The sequence below is a fragment of the Patiria miniata genome, unplaced genomic scaffold, assembly GCF_015706575.1.
Source record: "Patiria miniata isolate m_02_andy unplaced genomic scaffold, ASM1570657v1 HiC_scaffold_1, whole genome shotgun sequence".
Taxonomy (NCBI): Eukaryota; Metazoa; Echinodermata; class Asteroidea; order Valvatida; family Asterinidae; genus Patiria; species Patiria miniata.
The window spans coordinates 37,827,256-37,845,595 of record NW_024037047.1 but is presented as its reverse complement, the minus strand read 5'-3'; the positions used below and the strand labels follow the sequence as shown (position 1 = coordinate 37,845,595).

Below are 18,340 nucleotides of genomic sequence, written 5' to 3'. Positions count from 1 at the left end.
CCATAACGCCATTCTTCGTCACTTTTTGGGAAGAATTTTCCTCGAGAGTCAGCTTTTCTGCTGTGATTTACTCTCTGGAGTCTTAAGACTCTAGACATTTGGCACCAGTATTCCAAATGGCTATGTTGTATTTTGGAAAGCAAGTCTTCGACTTCAACACCTATACATACAAACACAGGGGCCCCACTACACAATAAAACTCTAAGAAAAAGCATGAAATTAAACATGCACAACTCAACTCACAAAACCCCAACAGCGGACCCTCAGAGAACATCCCGTCCCGGCCGTCGTCAATACCTGCAAGTACACTCGGACAAGAGACATGGAAGAAAGAAAAAAAAACTGCAAAAGAAAAAAAGAGAGGGTTAGTCTGTGCACTAATGAACTTGATTTCAACATCAAATCAAAGAGTTTCCCTCCAAAACGCCATAACGCCATTCTTCGTCACTTTTTGGGAAGAATTTTCCTCGAGAGTCAGCTTTTCTGCTGTGATTTACTCTCTGCAGTATTAAGACTCTAGACATTTGGCACCAGTATTCCAAATGGCTATGTTGTATTTTGGAAAGCAAGTCTTTGACTTCAACACCTATACATACAAACACAGGGGCCCCACTACACAATAAAACTCTAAGAAAAAGCATGAAATTAAACATGCACAACTCAACTCACAAAACCCCAACAGTGGACCCTCAGAGAACATCCCGTCCCGGCCGTCGTCAATACCTGCAAGTACACTCGGACAAGAGACAGGGAAGAAGAAAAAAAAAACTGCAAAAGAAAAAAAGAGAGGGTTAGTCTGTGCACTAATGAACTTGATTTCAACATCAAATCAAAGAGTTTCCCTCCAAAATGCCATAACGCCATTCTTCGTCACTTTTTGGGAAGAATTTTCCTCGAGAGTCTGCTTTTCTGCTGTGATTTACTCTCTGGAGTCTTAAGACTCTAGACATTTGGCACCAGTATTCCAAATGGCTATGTTGCATTTTGGAAAGCAAGTCTTTGACTTCAACACCTATACATACAAACACAGGGGCCCCACTACACAATAAAACTCTAAGAAAAAGCATGAAATTAAACATGCACAACTCAACTCACAAAACCTCAACAGCGGACCCTCAGAGAACATCCCGTCCCGGCCGTCGTCAATACCTGCAAGTACACTCGGACAAGAGACAGGGAAGAAGAAAAAAAAACTGCAAAAAAAAAAAGAGAGGGTTAGTCTGTGCACTAATGAACTTGTTTTTAATATCAAATCAAAGAGTTTCCCTCCAAAATGCCATAACGCCATTCTTCGTCACTTTTTGGGAAGAATTTTCCTCGAGAGTCAGCTTTTCTGCTGTGATTTACTCTCTGGAGTCTTAAGACTCTAGACATTTGGCACCAGTATTCCAAATGGCTATGTTGCATTTTGGAAAGCAAGTCTTTGACTTCAACACCCATACATACAAACACAGGGGCCCCACTACACAATAAAACTCTAAGAAAAAGCATGAAATTAAACATGCACAACTCAACTCACAAAACCCCAACAGCGGACCCTCAGAGAACATCCCGTCCCGGCCGTCGTCAATACCTGGAAGTACACTCGGACAAGAGACAGCGAAGAAAGAAAAAAAAACTGCAAAAGAAAAAAAGAGAGGGTTAGTCTGTGCACTAATGAACTTGATTTCAACATCAAATCAAAGAGTTTCCCTCCAAAACGCCATAACGCCATTCTTCGTCACTTTTTGGGAAGAATTTTCAGCGAGAGTCAGCTTTTCTGCTGTGATTTACTCTCGGGAGTCTTAAGACTCTAGACATTTGGCACCAGTATTCCAAATGGCTATGTTGCATTTTGGAAAGCAAGTCTTTGACTTCAACACCCATACATACAAACACAGGGGCCCCACTACACAATAAAACTCTAAGAAAAAGCATGAAATTAAACCTGCACAACTCAACTCACAAAACCCCAACAGCGGACCCTCAGAGAACATCCCGTCCCGGCCGTCGTCAATACCTGCAAGTACACTCGGACAAGAGACAGGGAAGAAAGAAAAAAAACTGCAAAAGAAAAAAAGAGAGGGTTAGTCTGTGCACTAATGAACTTGATTTCAACATCAAATCAAAGAGTTTCCCTCCAAAATGCCATAACGCCTGTAACTGCTGGTGAGTTATTCCAAGCTTGCCACATGGTGGCGCTCTCCACAACTCATGAGGGCGCTCTTCATTGTTACCACAGATTCATGGTCCTTATTGATGACACATGTCTGTGTCCTAAATTTTTGACTCGTATTTTGACTCAGTATAATTCGATCATCCTTCCACCCCAGGACCCGAGGACAGAGGTAAAGAAAGATTGATTATTAGAGAACTTAATATTATTGCAGTTTTTGTGCTACATAAGTGTGATTTGGGTAAATTTAAGGCTAGATTTTCATTACATTATTTGCATCAGATGATTATTGTTGAGTGCACTTTCACTGCTAAGATGACCTTTGACCTTACATTTTTGAGGGTTTATTGCTACTATTTTTGATGCACATTTTAGATTAGTGATTTTCCTTTATTTTAAGATACTTGTATTCTAATTAGAGTTAGTTTTGTTTTTGCTTTGTTGCAGTTTTTACGTGAACTCTGCAATCGCCACAGTCATTTTTGGTAATAAATAAGCCAGGAATATACAGTGTTGAACTTGAAACAGTGTTGTTAACTACAACCGCCACAGTAAAAACTCTTCTTGGGATAAGATGTCAGACACGGATGATATACAGCTTGGTGATTCGGCTTCAGTTCTCAGCCATGGCAGTCGCAGTTCGAGAGCCAGCTCAAGACACTCAAACACAGAGCTGCTTCGTATAACAGAGGAGCAGAAGAGAGCAGAGCTTACTGCTCGGTCTGCAGCTATCAATGAAGCACATGAGTTGGAGATATCAAGACGAACATTAGAAATGGAAAATCAACGACTCATGCAGCAGATAGAGATGTCACGACTGGAACTTCAAAGACGAGCGAATCAGCTGAGACTCCAGACAGAGATTAATGTGAGCAGCGCAAGACTTGAAGTTTTGGACAAGTTTGATGGTGAGTCCCCTCAGCAGTTGAATGATGTAAATGACCTCCCCCCAATAATTGATGGGCCATTTACCGAGGCAGAAGCTGAGAACGCACCAAACGATAGTCCACAACATCGTGCTCGCAAACTAGAACATGGGACTTTGAATACCTTTCGAGACACACAGAATGATGGTGACAATTTCCCTAAAACCCCACCCCCTATGTCTACTCCACCTACTGGAATGTCGGATTCATCTGACGCAGTTCTCCCCCCACAGACCAGTGATGTACCCCGCAACGATGTGGCAAGTGCCATCACAGCACTGGCAGATGTGCTCACACACCGGGAGGAGAAATTGCCTAAGAAAGAACCAGAAATCTTCAAAGGCAGTGTATTCGACTTCCCCGTGTGGATGAATTCCTTTTCCGTCCTGGTAGAGCAGCGCTACACATCACCAATCGACCGCCTATACTATTTAGGCAGATACACGTCTGGTGAGGCCCGAGAGTGTATCAAAGGACTTCTCGCCTTGAACAGTGAGAACGCATACCAGAAAGCGAAGAAACTCCTGACTGAGCGGTACGGTAACAAGATGCTAGCTGCAAGCACCTATCGTGAGAAAATAAGCAAATGGCCGACCGTGAAGCAAGACGATGGAAAAGGACTGCGTAATCTCTCAGATTTCCTTTTCCAGTGCGAAACAGCCATGTCAACTCTGAGCCAGTTAAAGGTTCTTGACGACCCAGCCGAGCACAAGAAAATTATAGAGAAGCTACCGAGGCAGGTGCAGGGTCGTTGGCTTCGTTTCGTCGACCAGTGCATGTATGGCCAGAAGGATGCAGAGGAAGGTGACTACCCGCCCTTTGCCGAGCTGTGCAAATTCATCGCAAAGGAGGCTCGCATTGCCTGTAGCCCCTTTCACCAAAAACCGATGGACGAGAAGAGGGAATTGACAAAATTTGTCAAACCTACCAAGTCGGGAACATCCACGACATTTGCCTCAAAGGCAGATGAGCTCACAACGAAGAAGAAGACTAGCCCCCTAAAGGGCAACACCCCCCCTTCACCCAATGCAAACAAGGCATCAACATGTCCCCTCTGCAAGAGCCAACATCAACTCGATTCCTGTAGCAGTTTTGCAGCCATGAGCCTTAGTGAAAGGCATGACCTCATCAAGAAGAGCGGCCTTTGCTTTGGATGCCTCAAATGGGGTCACAGAAGTCGCGAGTGTCGCCACAAGAAGCAGTGTGCAGTCTGTGGGCGCTCCCACCCTACTTTGCTGCACGACTTCTCCAAGTCCACTCCAGATGTGCAGACCAAAGATGACACCGATGACAAAGAAGTGGTTGTTGTTCAATCTACCACACATCGAGTGCAGACACTTGACGTCGGAGAAAATTGCTCACACACTCTCATCGTTCCCGTCGTCGTTCATCACATCAAAGAACCCTCTGCGAAGGTGATAGTATACGCCCTATTAGATGAACATTCCGATTCTTGCTTCGTCTCAGATTGGACACTAGAAAGGCTCGGAATCGATGGAGAGGCAGTCCAGCTGAGTCTGTCTACAATATTAGCGAAGGGCACTATATCATCCAAAAAGGTGCATGGCCTAACTGTCAAGGGATTGTCCGAGGACACCGAGATACAATTACCAGGCGCCTACTCCAGAGAATCTATCAATGCAAACCGTGAGCAGATTCCGAAGTTGGACACCGTGAAGGAGTGGCCTCACTTGAAACGAGTCGCCAACCTGCTACCTCCCTACCTGAGTGAAACCGAGATCGGACTTTTGATTGGCTGCAATGCAACTCGCGCAATCAAGCCGAGAGATGTCGTCCATGGAGAGGAAGATGCCCCATATGCAGTCAGAACAGCCCTTGGATGGGGAGTGATAGGAATGATGCGTCATGACAACGGTGGCAACAATGTTTGCAGAATTTCGAATGCATCAAAGGAGCAACAAGGCCACTTCGCCTTTCGCACCCAGGTGAAAGAAGTCAGCCCCCTCCAAGTCACAAAAATGTTCGAGATGGACTTCATCGGGAAAGACACCGAAGAAATGGTTTCCCACGATGACCGAAAGTTCATGCAGAAGATGAAGGATGGTATCCACAGACGTGATGATGGCCACTTTGAGATGCCCCTCCCACTCAAAACAGATGTCCAGCTCCCCAACAACAAGCCAGTAGCTCTGAAGCGGCTCAACAAGCAAAAAATGAAGATGTTGAGCAACCAAAAATATCGAGATGATTACAAGACCTTCATGGAAAACATCATCGAAAAGGGCTACGCAGAGAAGGTTCCGGACGAGGAACTTGACCTGGACAACAAGGCCGTGTGGTACATACCTCATCACGGGGTATACCATCCCAAGAAACCAAACAAGATCAGAGTCGTCTTCGACTGCAGTGCTGAATACGAGGGTGAAGTGTTGAATCGACACCTACTGCAGGGACCCGATATGACCAACAATCTTGTTGGGGTTCTTTGCCGATTTCGGAAGGACCACGTCGCCTTCACCTGTGACATCGAAGGCATGTTTCATCAAGTTGGCGTCAACGTGGAAGATCGCAGCTACCTGAGATTCTTGTGGTGGCCAGGAGGTGACATGAACCAGTCCCCAAATGAATATCGAATGACGGTTCACTTGTTCGGCGCTACCTCTTCCCCAGCTTGTGCAAATTTTGCACTGAAGTGTGCTGCTGATGCATACGAAGATAGTTGTGGGACGGCGGCAGCCGACTTCATACGGAAGGACTTCTACGTCGATGATGGACTAAAGTCAGTCCCAACTTCCGATGAAGCCCTGAAGTTGATAGAAGACAGCAGACGGCTGTGTCAGAAGAGTGGATTTCACCTTCATAAGTTCATCTCCAATGACAAGGTGGTTGTGAATTCCATACCTCTCAGTGAACGAGCCAAGGATGTTCAGAACGTTGACGTGTTCTCAGAAGGCCTTCCCATCGAGCGTACTCTAGGTGTACAGTGGTGTGTTGAATCCGATGCTTTCCAGTTCAGAGTCCACTTCAACGACAAACCACCCACTCGTCGCGGCATCATGTCGAGCGTCAGCTCCATATTTGATCCACTTGGTCTGGTAGCACCAGTCTTGCTTGTTGGAAAACGCATTCTCCAAACCTTGTGTCGTGATGGGTATGCATGGGACGACCCAATCTCAGAGGAAATCAGATCTGAGTGGGAGAAATGGAGGAACGACATCCTGCATTTGGCATCACTGAATATCCCACGATGCTACAAGCCTGAGAAGTTTGATGTCATCAAGTCAGCAGAACTGCATCACTTCTCCGATGCCAGTACCGAAGGCTATGGTCAGTGTAGCTACTTGCGACTGATAGACGACAAAGGAAGTGTATGTACAACTCTGGTCATGGGAAAGTCCAGAGTAACTCCTTCGAAGCCAGTTACCATCCCTCGACTGGAACTTACAGCAGCCGTCATCTCGGTGAAAGTCAGTACTTTCCTCATGAAGGAACTAGAGTATAGCGATGTGACTCAGTTCTACTACACTGATAGCAGAGTCGTACTCGGGTATATTGCCAATGACAGCAAGAGGTTCCACATATTCGTCGCCAACCGCGTGCAGAAGATCAGAGATCACACCACACCTGAAGATTGGCGACATGTTGACACTAAAACTAACCCAGCAGATGCAGCTTCCCGAGGTCTTTCTGCCAAGTCGCTCATCAAGAGCAAACTCTGGTGGAGTGGTCCAGGTTTCCTGCAAGAAAGAGAAACCCCTCCACCTGACACTGAGTACGTGGAGCCAAGTTCAAACGACCCAGAGGTGAAGAAGGCATCTGCATTCAATGTCCACACTGAGACCTCCAACTACCCGAGCATGCTTGAAAGATTCCAGTCCTACTCAAACTGGTTTCGCCTGAAACGTGCAGTAGCATTGTGCCAACGCTACATGAAGAAGCTTAGAGATCGCTGCTTCAAAACAGCTACTACTGCACCTGATGCCAACACCCCCCTCACTGTAGACGAACTCCAGCATGCAGAACGACTGATACTGAGGCTAACTCAAGAGGAAGCATTTCCAAAGGAAAAATCGAGCCCTCAGCAAACCCGATGGTCTTCCTAATGGCGAGCAGCAAGGCCCAGGAAACCCCCTGAACAAGAGCAGTCCTCTGTATATGCTTGACCCAGTCATAGATGAAACGAAGCTGTTGAGAGTCGGTGGACGCATCAAGCAAGCCAAAGCACCTAAAGAGATCAAGCATCCCATCTTGCTTCCACGTCATGGCCACGTGACTGACCTGGTGATTGAACACTACCATGTTCAGAGTTGTCACTCAGGCCGTGGCATGACACTGAATAGCATTCGCCAAGCTGGCTTTTGGATTCTGGGGGCAAGATCAGCTGTTACCAGCCATATTTGGAAGTGCGTGACCTGCCGCAAACTCAGACATGCTCCCTGTGGGCAGAAGATGGCAGAACTACCCAAGGACAGATTGGATCCATCCGCACCCTTCACCTATAGCGCTGTAGACTACTTTGGTCCCTTCATGATTAAAGAAGGACGAAAGGAGCTAAAAAGATGGGGGGTCATCTTCACCTGTATGGCATCCCGTGCAGTCCATATCGAGACAGCTAATTCGCTGAACACCGACTCATTCTTGAATGCCTACCGCAGATTCACATGTAGAAGGGGTCCAGTGAGACAACTCCGCTCCGATAGAGGCACAAACTTCATCGGTGGAAAGAATGAACTGGACGCTGCCCTAGCCGAGATGGATCAACCCAAGATATCTCAAGAGCTGCTAAAGGACAGTTGTGATTGGGTGACATTCAATATGAACGTTCCCACAGCCAGTCACATGGGAGGCACATGGGAGAGGCTCATCCGTTCAATCAGACAGGCGCTCTCAACATTGCTGCAGAAACATGGGCAACAACTGGATGATGAGCTCTTGAGGACCCTCATGACCGAGGCTGAAGCAATTGTGAACAGCCGACCTCTCACCTACGTTGACATGGTGGCCCCAGATTCAGAAGAGCCCCTCACGCCAAGCCAACTGCTAACGCTGAAAAGCAAGGTAGTTCTCCCTCCGCCAGGAGTCTTCATCCAACAAGATCTTTATTGCCGACGCCGATGGCGCAGAGTCCAGTACCTTGCCAACCAGTTCTGGTCACGTTGGAAGACTGAGTATTTGTCGACCCTACAAGAGCGGAAGAAGTGGCAGAAGGCTCAGCAGAATCTGGAGATAGGCAACATCGTCATGATGGTCGACGACTCCACTCCCCGATGCCAGTGGCAACTCGCTCGTGTGGTTGAGACGTACCCAAGCTCAGACGGTCACATCAGGAAGGTCAAGCTCCAAACTGGTCGATCTGTCTTCGAGAGGCCTATCCATAAGGTTGTACTACTGTTGGACCAGGGACGCCCCGACGAGGAGCCAAATGCCTGAACTTGAGCCGATACATGAACTGTACTTAAAGGAGCCACGTAGTGTTCACATTCTCAGTAGTATAGTAGTTACTATTTCCAGTTTTGCGCCTTTAGTCAAGTTTAATGTTAAAATTGTTAATGTTGTTAAGTAATTTGAAAGGTCAAATTAGGGGAGCCATGTAACTGCTGGTGAGTTATTCCAAGCTTGCCACATGGTGGCGCTCTCCACAACTCATGAGGGCGCTCTTCATTGTTACCACAGATTCATGGTCCTTATTGATGACACATGTCTGTGTCCTAAATTTTTGACTCGTATTTTGACTCAGTATAATTCGATCATCCTTCCACCCCAGGACCCGAGGACAGAGGTAAAGAAGATTGATTATTAGAGAACTTAATATTATTGCAGTTTTTGTGCTACATAAGTGTGATTTGGGTAAATTTAAGGCTAGATTTTCATTACATTATTTGCATCAGATGATTATTGTTGAGTGCACTTTCACTGCTAAGATGACCTTTGACCTTACATTTTTGAGGGTTTATTGCTACTATTTTTGATGCACATTTTAGATTAGTGATTTTCCTTTATTTTAGATACTTGTATTCTAATTAGAGTTAGTTTTGTTTTTGCTTTGTTGCAGTTTTTACGTGAACTCTGCAATCGCCACAGTCATTTTGGTAATAAATAAGCCAGGAATATACAGTGTTGAACTTGAAACAGTGTTGTTAACTACAACCGCCACAACGCCATTCTTCGTCACTTTTTGGGAAGAATTTTCCTCGAGAGTCAGCTTTTCTGCTGTGATTTACTCTCTGGAGTCTTAAGACTCTAGACATTTGGCACCAGTATTCCAAATGGCTATGTTGCATTTTGGAAAGCAATTCTTTGACTTCAACACCTATACATACAAACACAGGGGCCCCACTACACAATAAAACTCTAAGAAAAAGCATGAAATTAAACATGCACAACTCAACTCACAAAACCTCAACAGCGGACCCTCAGAGAACATCCCGTCCCGGCCGCCGTCAATACCTGCAAGTACACTCGGACAAGAGACAGGGAAGAAGAAAAAAAAACTGCAAAAGAAAAAAGAGAGGGTTAGTCTGTGCACTAATGAACTTGTTTTTAACATCAAATCAAAGAGTTTCCCTCCAAAATGCCATAACGCCATTCTTCGTCACTTTTTGGGAAGAATTTTCCTCGAGAGTCAGCTTTTCTGCTGTGATTTACTCTCTGGAGTCTTAAGACTCTAGACATTTGGCACCAGTATTCCAAATGGCTATGTTGCATTTTGGAAAGCAAGTCTTTGACTTCAACACCTATACATACAAACACAGGGGCCCCACTACACAATAAAACTCTAAGAAAAAGCATGAAATTAAACATGCACAACTCAACTCACAAAACCCCAACAGTGGACCCTCAGAGAACATCCCGTCCCGGCCGTCGTCAATACCTGCAAGTACACTCGGACAAGAGACAGGGAAGAAGAAAAAAAAACTGCAAAAGAAAAAAAGAGAGGGTTAGTCTGTGCACTAATGAACTTGATTTCAACATCAAATCAAAGAGTTTCCCTCCAAAATGCCATAACGCCATTCTTCGTCACTTTTTGGGAAGAATTTCCTCGAGAGTCTGCTTTTCTGCTGTGATTTACTCTCTGGAGTCTTAAGACTCTAGACATTTGGCACCAGTATTCAAATGGCTATGTTGCATTTTGGAAAGCAAGTCTTTGACTTCAACACCTATACATACAAACACAGGGGCCCCACTACACAATAAAACTCTAAGAAAAAGCATGAAATTAAACATGCACAACTCAACTCACAAAACCTCAACAGCGGACCCTCAGAGAACATCCCGTCCCGGCCGTCGTCAATACCTGCAAGTACACTCGGACAAGAGACAGGGAAGAAGAAAAAAAAACTGCAAAAGAAAAAAAGAGAGGGTTAGTCTGTGCACTAATGAACTTGTTTTTAACATCAAATCAAAGAGTTTCCCTCCAAAATGCCATAACGCCATTCTTCGTCACTTTTTGGGAAGAATTTTCCTCGAGAGTCAGCTTTTCTGCTGTGATTTACTCTCTGGAGTCTTAAGACTCTAGACATTTGGCACCAGTATTCCAAATGGCTATGTTGCATTTTGGAAAGCAAGTCTTTGACTTCAACACCCATACATACAAACACAGGGGCCCCACTACACAATAAAACTCTAAGAAAAAGCATGAAATTAAACCTGCACAACTCAACTCACAAAACCCCAACAGCGGACCCTCAGAGAACATCCCGTCCCGGCCGTCGTCAATACCTGGAAGTACACTCGGACAAGAGACAGCGAAGAAAGAAAAAAAAACTGCAAAAAAAAAAAGAGAGGGTTAGTCTGTGCACTAATGAACTTGATTTCAACATCAAATCAAAGAGTTTCCCTCCAAAACGCCATAACGCCATTCTTCGTCACTTTTTGGGAAGAATTTTCCTCGAGAGTCAGCTTTTCTGCTGTGATTTACTCTCTGGAGTCTTAAGACTCTAGACATTTGGCACCAGTATTCCAAATGGCTATGTTGTATTTTGGAAAGCAAGTCTTCGACTTCAACACCTATACATACAAACACAGGGGCCCCACTACACAATAAAACTCTAAGAAAAAGCATGAAATTAAACATGCACAACTCAACTCACAAAACCCCAACAGCGGACCCTCAGAGAACATCCCGTCCCGGCCGTCGTCAATACCTGCAAGTACACTCGGACAAGAGACAGGGAAGAAAGAAAAAAAAACTGCAAAAGAAAAAAAGAGAGGGTTAGTCTGTGCACTAATGAACTTGATTTCAACATCAAATCAAAGAGTTTCCCTCCAAAACGCCATAACGCCATTCTTCGTCACTTTTGGGAAGAATTTTCCTCGAGAGTCAGCTTTTCTGCTGTGATTTACTCTCTGCAGTTTTAAGACTCTAGACATTTGGCACCAGTATTCCAAATGGCTATGTTGTATTTTGGAAAGCAAGTCTTTGACTTCAACACCTATACATACAAACACAGGGGCCCCACTACACAATAAAACTCTAAGAAAAAGCATGAAATTAAACATGCACAACTCAACTCACAAAACCCCAACAGCGGACCCTCAGAGAACATCCCGTCCCGGCCGTCGTCAATACCTGCAAGTACACTCGGACAAGAGACAGAGAGAAGAAAAAAAAAAACTGCAAAAGAAAAAAAGAGAGGGTTAGTCTGTGCACTAATGAACTTGATTTCAACATCAAATCAAAGAGTTTCCCTCCAAAACGCCATAACGCCATTCTTCGTCACTTTTTGGGAAGAATTTTCCTCGAGAGTCAGCTTTTCTGCTGTGATTTACTCTCTGGAGTCTTAAGACTCTAGACATTTGGCACCAGTATTCCAAATGGCTATGTTGCATTTTGGAAAGCAAGTCTTTGACTTCAACACCTATACATACAAACACAGGGGCCCCACTACACAATAAAACTCTAAGAAAAAGCATGAAATTAAACATGCACAACTCAACTCACAAAACCCCAACAGCGGACCCTCAGAGAACATCCCGTCCCGGCCGTCGTCAATACCTGCAAGTACACTCGGACAAGAGACAGGGAAGAAGAAAAAAAAACTGCAAAAGAAAAAAAGAGAGGGTTAGTCTGTGCACTAATGAACTTGATTTCAACATCAAATCAAAGAGTTTCCCTCCAAAACGCCATAACGCCATTCTTCGTCACTTTTTGGGAAGAATTTTCAGCGAGAGTCAGCTTTTCTGCTGTGATTTACTCTCGGGAGTCTTAAGACTCTAGACATTTGGCACCAGTATTCCAAATGGCTATGTTGCATTTTGGAAAGCAAGTCTTTGACTTCAACACCCATACATACAAACACAGGGCCCCACTACACAATAAAACTCTAAGAAAAAGCATGAAATTAAACATGCACAACTCAACTCACAAAACCCCAACAGCGGACCCTCAGAGAACATCCCGTCCCGGCCGTCGTCAATACCTGCAAGTACACTCGGACAAGAGACAGGGAAGAAAGAAAAAAAAACTGCAAAAGAAAAAAAGACAGGGTTAGTCTGTGCACTAATGAACTTGATTTCAACATCAAATCAAAGAGTTTCCCTCCAAAACGCCATAACGCCATTCTTCGTCACTTTTTGGGAAGAATTTTCCTCGAGAGTCAGCTTTTCTGCTGTGATTTACTCTCTGGAGTCTTAAGACTCTAGACATTTGGCACCAGTATTCCAAATGGCTATGTTGTATTTTGGAAAGCAAGTCTTTGACTTCAACACCTATACATACAAACACAGGGGCCCCACTACACAATAAAAACTCTAAGAAAAGCATGAAATTAAACAAGCACAACTCAACTCACAAAACCCCAACAGCGGACCCTCAGAGAACATCCCGTCCCGGCCGTCGTCAATACCTGCAAGTACACTCGGACAAGAGACAGCGAAGAAAGAAAAAAAACTGCAAAAGAAAAAAAGAGAGGGTTAGTCTGTGCACTAATGAACTTGATTTCAACATCAAATCAAAGAGTTTCCCTCCAAAACGCCATAACGCCATTCTTCGTCACTTTTTGGGAAGAATTTTCCTCGAGAGTCAGCTTTTCTGCTGTGATTTACTCTCTGCAGTCTTAAGACTCTAGACATTTGGCACCAGTATTCCGAATGGCTATGTTGTATTTTGGAAAGCAAGTCTTTGACTTCAACACCTATACATACAAACACAGGGGCCCCACTACACAATAAAACTCTAAGAAAAAGCATGAAATTAAACATGCACAACTCAACTCACAAAACCCCAACAGCGGACCCTCAGAGAACATCCCGTCCCGGCCGTCGTCAATACCTGCAAGTACACTCGGACAAGAGACAGAGAAGAAAGAAAAAAAAACTGCAAAAGAAAAAAAGAGAGGGTTAGTCTGTGCACTAATGAACTTGATTTCAACATCAAATCAAAGAGTTTCCCTCCAAAACGCCATTCTTCGTCACTTTTTGGGAAGAATTTTCAGCGAGAGTCAGCTTTTCTGCTGTGATTTACTCTCGGGAGTCTTAAGACTCTAGACATTTGGCACCAGTATTCCAAATGGCTATGTTGCATTTTGGAAAGCAAGTCTTTGACTTCAACACCTATACATACAAACACAGGGGCCTTACTACACAATAAAACTCTAAGAAAAAGCATGAAATTAAATATGCACAACTCAACTCACAAAACCCCAACAGCGGACCCTCAGAGAACATCCCGTCCCGGCCGTCGTCAATACCTGCAAGTACACTCGGACAAGAGACAGGGAAGAAAGAAAAAAAAACTGCAAAAGAAAAAAAGAGAGGGTTAGTCTGTGCACTAATGAACTTGATTTCAACATCAAATCAAAGAGTTTCCCTCCAAAACGCCATAACGCCATTCTTCGTCACTTTTTGGAAGAATTTTCCTCGAGAGTCAGCTTTTCTGCTGTGATTTACTCTCTGCAGTCTTAAGACTCTAGACATTTGGCACCAGTATTCCAAATGGCTATGTTGTATTTGGAAAGCAAGTCTTTGACTTCAACACCTATACATACAAACACAGGGGCCCCACTACACAATAAAACTCTAAGAAAAAGCATGAAATTAAACATGCACAACTCAACTCACAAAACCCCAACAGCGGACCCTCAGAGAACATCCCGTCCCGGCCGTCGTCAATACCTGCAAGTACACTCGGACAAGAGACAGAGAAGAAAGAAAAAAAAACTGCAAAAGAAAAAAGAGAGGGTTAGTCTGTGCACTAATGAACTTGATTTCAACATCAAATCAAAGAGTTTCCCTCCAAAACGCCATAACGCCATTCTTCGTCACTTTTTGGGAAGAATTTTCAGCGAGAGTCAGCTTTTCTGCGGTGATTTACTCTCGGGAGTCTTAAGACTCTAGACATTTGGCACCAGTATTCCAAATGGCTATGTTGCATTTTGGAAAGCAAGTCTTTGACTTCAACACCTATACATACAAACACAGGGGCCTTACTACACAATAAAACTCTAAGAAAAAGCATGAAATTAAATATGCACAACTCAACTCACAAAACCCCAACAGCGGACCCTCAGAGAACATCCCGTCCCGGCCGTCGTCAATACCTGCAAGTACACTCGGACAAAAGACAGGAAGAAAGAAAAAAAACTGCAAAAGAAAAAAAGACAGGGTTAGTCTGTGCACTAATGAACTTGATTTCAACATCAAATCAAAGAGTTTCCCTCCAAAACGCCATAACGCCATTCTTCGTCACTTTTTGGGAAGAATTTTCAGCGAGAGTCAGCTTTTCTGCTGTGATTTACTCTCGGGAGTCTGAAGACTCTAGACATTTGGAACCAGTATTCCAAATGGCTATGTTGCATTTTCGAAAGCAAGTCTTTGACTTCAACACCTATACATACAAACACAGGGGCCCCACTACACAATAAAACTCTAAGAAAAAGCATGAAATTAAACATGCACAACTCAACTCACAAAACCCCAACAGCGGACCCTCAGAGAACATCCCGTCCCGGCCGTCGTCAATACCTGCAAGTACACTCGGACAAGAGACAGGGAAGAAAGAAAAAAACTGCAAAAGAAAAAAAGAGAGGGTTAGTCTGTGCACTAATGAACTTGATTTCAACATCAAATCAAAGAGTTTCCTTCCAAAACGCCATAACGCCATTCTTCGTCACTTTTGGGAAGAATTTTCCTCGAGAGTCAGCTTTTCTGCTGTGATTTACTCTCTGCAGTCTTAAGACTCTAGACATTTGGCACCAGTATTCCGAATGGCTATGTTGTATTTTGGAAAGCAAGTCTTTGACTTCAACACCTATACATACAAACACAGGGGCCCCACTACACAATAAAACTCTAAGAAAAAGCATGAAATTAAACATGCACAACTCAACTCACAAAACCCCAACAGCGGACCCTCAGAGAACATCCCGTCCCGGCCGTCGTCAATACCTGCAAGTACACTCGGACAAGAGACAGAGAAGAAAGAAAAAAAAACTGCAAAAGAAAAAAAAGAGAGGGTTAGTCTGTGCACTAATGAACTTGATTTCAACATCAAATCAAAGAGTTTCCCTCCAAAACGCCATAACGCCATTCTTCGTCACTTTTTGGGAAGAATTTTCAGCGAGAGTCAGCTTTTCTGCTGTGATTTACTCTCGGGAGTCTTAAGACTCTAGACATTTGGCACCAGTATTCCAAATGGCTATGTTGCATTTTGGAAAGCAAGTCTTTGACTTCAACACCTATACATACAAACACAGGGGCCTTACTACACAATAAAACTCTAAGAAAAAGCATGAAATTAAATATGCACAACTCAACTCACAAAACCCCAACAGCGGACCCTCAGAGAACATCCCGTCCCGGCCGTCGTCAATACCTGCAAGTACACTCGGACAAGAGACAGGGAAGAAAGAAAAAAAACTGCAAAAGAAAAAAAGAGAGGGTTAGTCTGTGCACTAATGAACTTGATTTCAACATCAAATCAAAGAGTTTCCCTCCAAACGCCATAACGCCATTCTTCGTCACTTTTTGGGAAGAATTTTCAGCGAGAGTCAGCTTTTCTGCTGTGATTTACTCTCGGGAGTCTTAAGACTCTAGACATTTGGAACCAGTATTCCAAATGGCTATGTTGCATTTTCGAAAGCAAGTCTTTGACTTCAACACCTATACATACAAACACAGGGGCCCCACTAAACAATAAAACTCTAAGAAAAAGCATGAAATTAAACATGCACAACTCAACTCACAAAACCCCAACAGCGGACCTCAGAGAACATCCCGTCCCGGCCGTCGTCAATACCTGCAAGTACACTCGGACAAGAGACAGGGAAGAAAGAAAAAAAAAACTGCAAAAGAAAAAAAAGAGAGGGTTAGTCTGTGCACTAATGAACTTGATTTCAACATCAAATCAAAGAGTTTCCCTCCAAAACGCCATAACGCCATTCTTCGTCACTTTTTGGGAAGAATTTTCCTCGAGAGTCAGCTTTTCTGCTGTGATTTACTCTCTGGAGTCTTAAGACTCTAGACTTTGGCACCAGTATTCCAAATGGCTATGTTGTATTTTGGAAAGCAAGTCTTTGACTTCAACACCTATACATACAAACACAGGGGCCCCACTACACAATAAAACTCTAAGAAAAAGCATGAAATTAAACAAGCACAACTCAACTCACAAAACCCCAACAGCGGACCCTCAGAGAACATCCCGTCCCGGCCGTCGTCAATACCTGCAAGTACACTCGGACAAGAGACAGGGAAGAAAGAAAAAAAACTGCAAAAGAAAAAAAGAGAGGGTTAGTCTGTGCACTAATGAACTTGATTTCAACATCAAATCAAAGAGTTTCCCTCCAAAACGCCATAACGCCATTCTTCGTCACTTTTTGGGAAGAATTTTCCTCGAGAGTCAGCTTTTCTGCTGTGATTTACTCTCTGCAGTCTTAAGACTCTAGACATTTGGCACCAGTATTCCGAATGGCTATGTTGTATTTTGGAAAGCAAGTCTTTGACTTCAACACCTATACATACAAACACAGGGGCCCCACTACACAATAAAACTCTAAGAAAAAGCATGAAATTAAACATGCACAACTCAACTCACAAAACCCCAACAGCGGACCCTCAGAGAACATCCCGTCCCGGCCGTCGTCATACCTGCAAGTACACTCGGACAAGAGACAGAGAAGAAAGAAAAAAAAACTGCAAAAGAAAAAAAGAGAGGGTTAGTCTGTGCACTAATGAACTTGATTTCAACATCAAATCAAAGAGTTTCCCTCCAAAACGCCATAACGCCATTCTTCGTCACTTTTGGGAAGAATTTTCAGCGAGAGTCAGCTTTTCTGCTGTGATTTACTCTCGGGAGTCTTAAGACTCTAGACATTTGGCACCAGTATTCCAAATGGCTCTGTTGCATTTTGGAAAGCAAGTCTTTGACTTCAACACTATATACATACAAACACAGGGGCCCCTACACAATAAAACTCTAAGAAAAAGCATGAAATTAAACATGCACAACTCAACTCACAAAACCCCAACAGCGGACCCTCAGAGAACATCCCGTCCCGGCCGTCGTCAATACCTGCAAGTACACTCGGACAAGAGACAGGGAAGAAAGAAAAAAAAACTGCAAAAGAAAAAAAAGAGAGGGTTAGTCTGTGCACTAATGAACTTGATTTCAACATCAAATCAAAGAGTTTCCCTCCAAAACGCCATAACGCCATTCTTCGTCACTTTTTGGGAAGAATTTTCAGCGAGAGTCAGCTTTTCTGCTGTGATTTACTCTCGGGAGTCTTAAGACTCTAGACATTTGGAACCAGTATTCCAAATGGCTTTGTTGCATTTTCGAAAGCAAGTCTTTGACTTCAACACCTATACATACAAACACAGGGGCCCCACTACACAATAAAACTCTAAGAAAAAGCATGAATTAAACATGCACAACTCAACTCACAAAACCCCAACAGCGGACCCTCGGAGAACATCCCGTCCCGGCCGTCGTCAATACCTGGAAGTACACTCGGACAAGAGACAGGGAAGAAGAAAAAAAACTGCAAAAGAAAAAAAGAGAGGGTTAGTCTGTGCACTAATGAACTTGATTTCAACATCAAATCAAAGAGTTTCCCTCCAAAACGCCATAACGCCATTCTTCGTCACTTTTGGGAAGAATTTTCCTCGAGAGTCAGCTTTTCTGCTGTGATTTACTCTCTGGAGTCTTAAGACTCTAGACATTTGGCACCAGTATTCCAAATGGCTATGTTGCATTTTGGAAAGCAAGTCTTTGACTTCAACACCTATACATACAAACACAGGGGCCTTACTACACAATAAAACTCTAAGAAAAAGCATGAAATTAAATATGCACAACTCA

The 18,340-nt window shown here is 43.8% G+C and overlaps 2 protein-coding genes and 1 long non-coding RNA gene across 3 annotated transcripts; all 3 read left to right on the top strand.

The window, feature by feature from the left end:
• The first annotated feature begins 2,143 nt into the window (after positions 1-2,143).
• LOC119729875 lies at positions 2,144-2,665 on the top strand. Its single transcript, XR_005271294.1, has 2 exons — positions 2,144-2,327; positions 2,603-2,665. It is a non-coding gene; the product is annotated as an uncharacterized LOC119729875 (long non-coding RNA).
• A 64-nt stretch (positions 2,666-2,729) lies between these two features.
• LOC119733327 lies at positions 2,730-6,018 on the top strand. The gene is made up of 2 exons (XM_038206920.1): positions 2,730-5,877; positions 5,951-6,018. Exons 1-2 carry the CDS (start codon positions 2,730-2,732, stop codon positions 6,016-6,018), a joined length of 3,216 nt encoding a protein of 1,071 aa, XP_038062848.1.
• Positions 6,019-6,098: 80 nt separating this feature from the next.
• LOC119733317 lies at positions 6,099-9,127 on the top strand. Its single transcript, XM_038206914.1, has 3 exons — positions 6,099-6,950; positions 7,090-8,821; positions 9,095-9,127. Exons 1-2 carry the CDS (start codon positions 6,099-6,101, stop codon positions 8,470-8,472), a joined length of 2,235 nt encoding a protein of 744 aa, XP_038062842.1. The 3' UTR covers positions 8,473-8,821; positions 9,095-9,127.
• Positions 9,128-18,340: the final 9,213 nt, after the last annotated feature.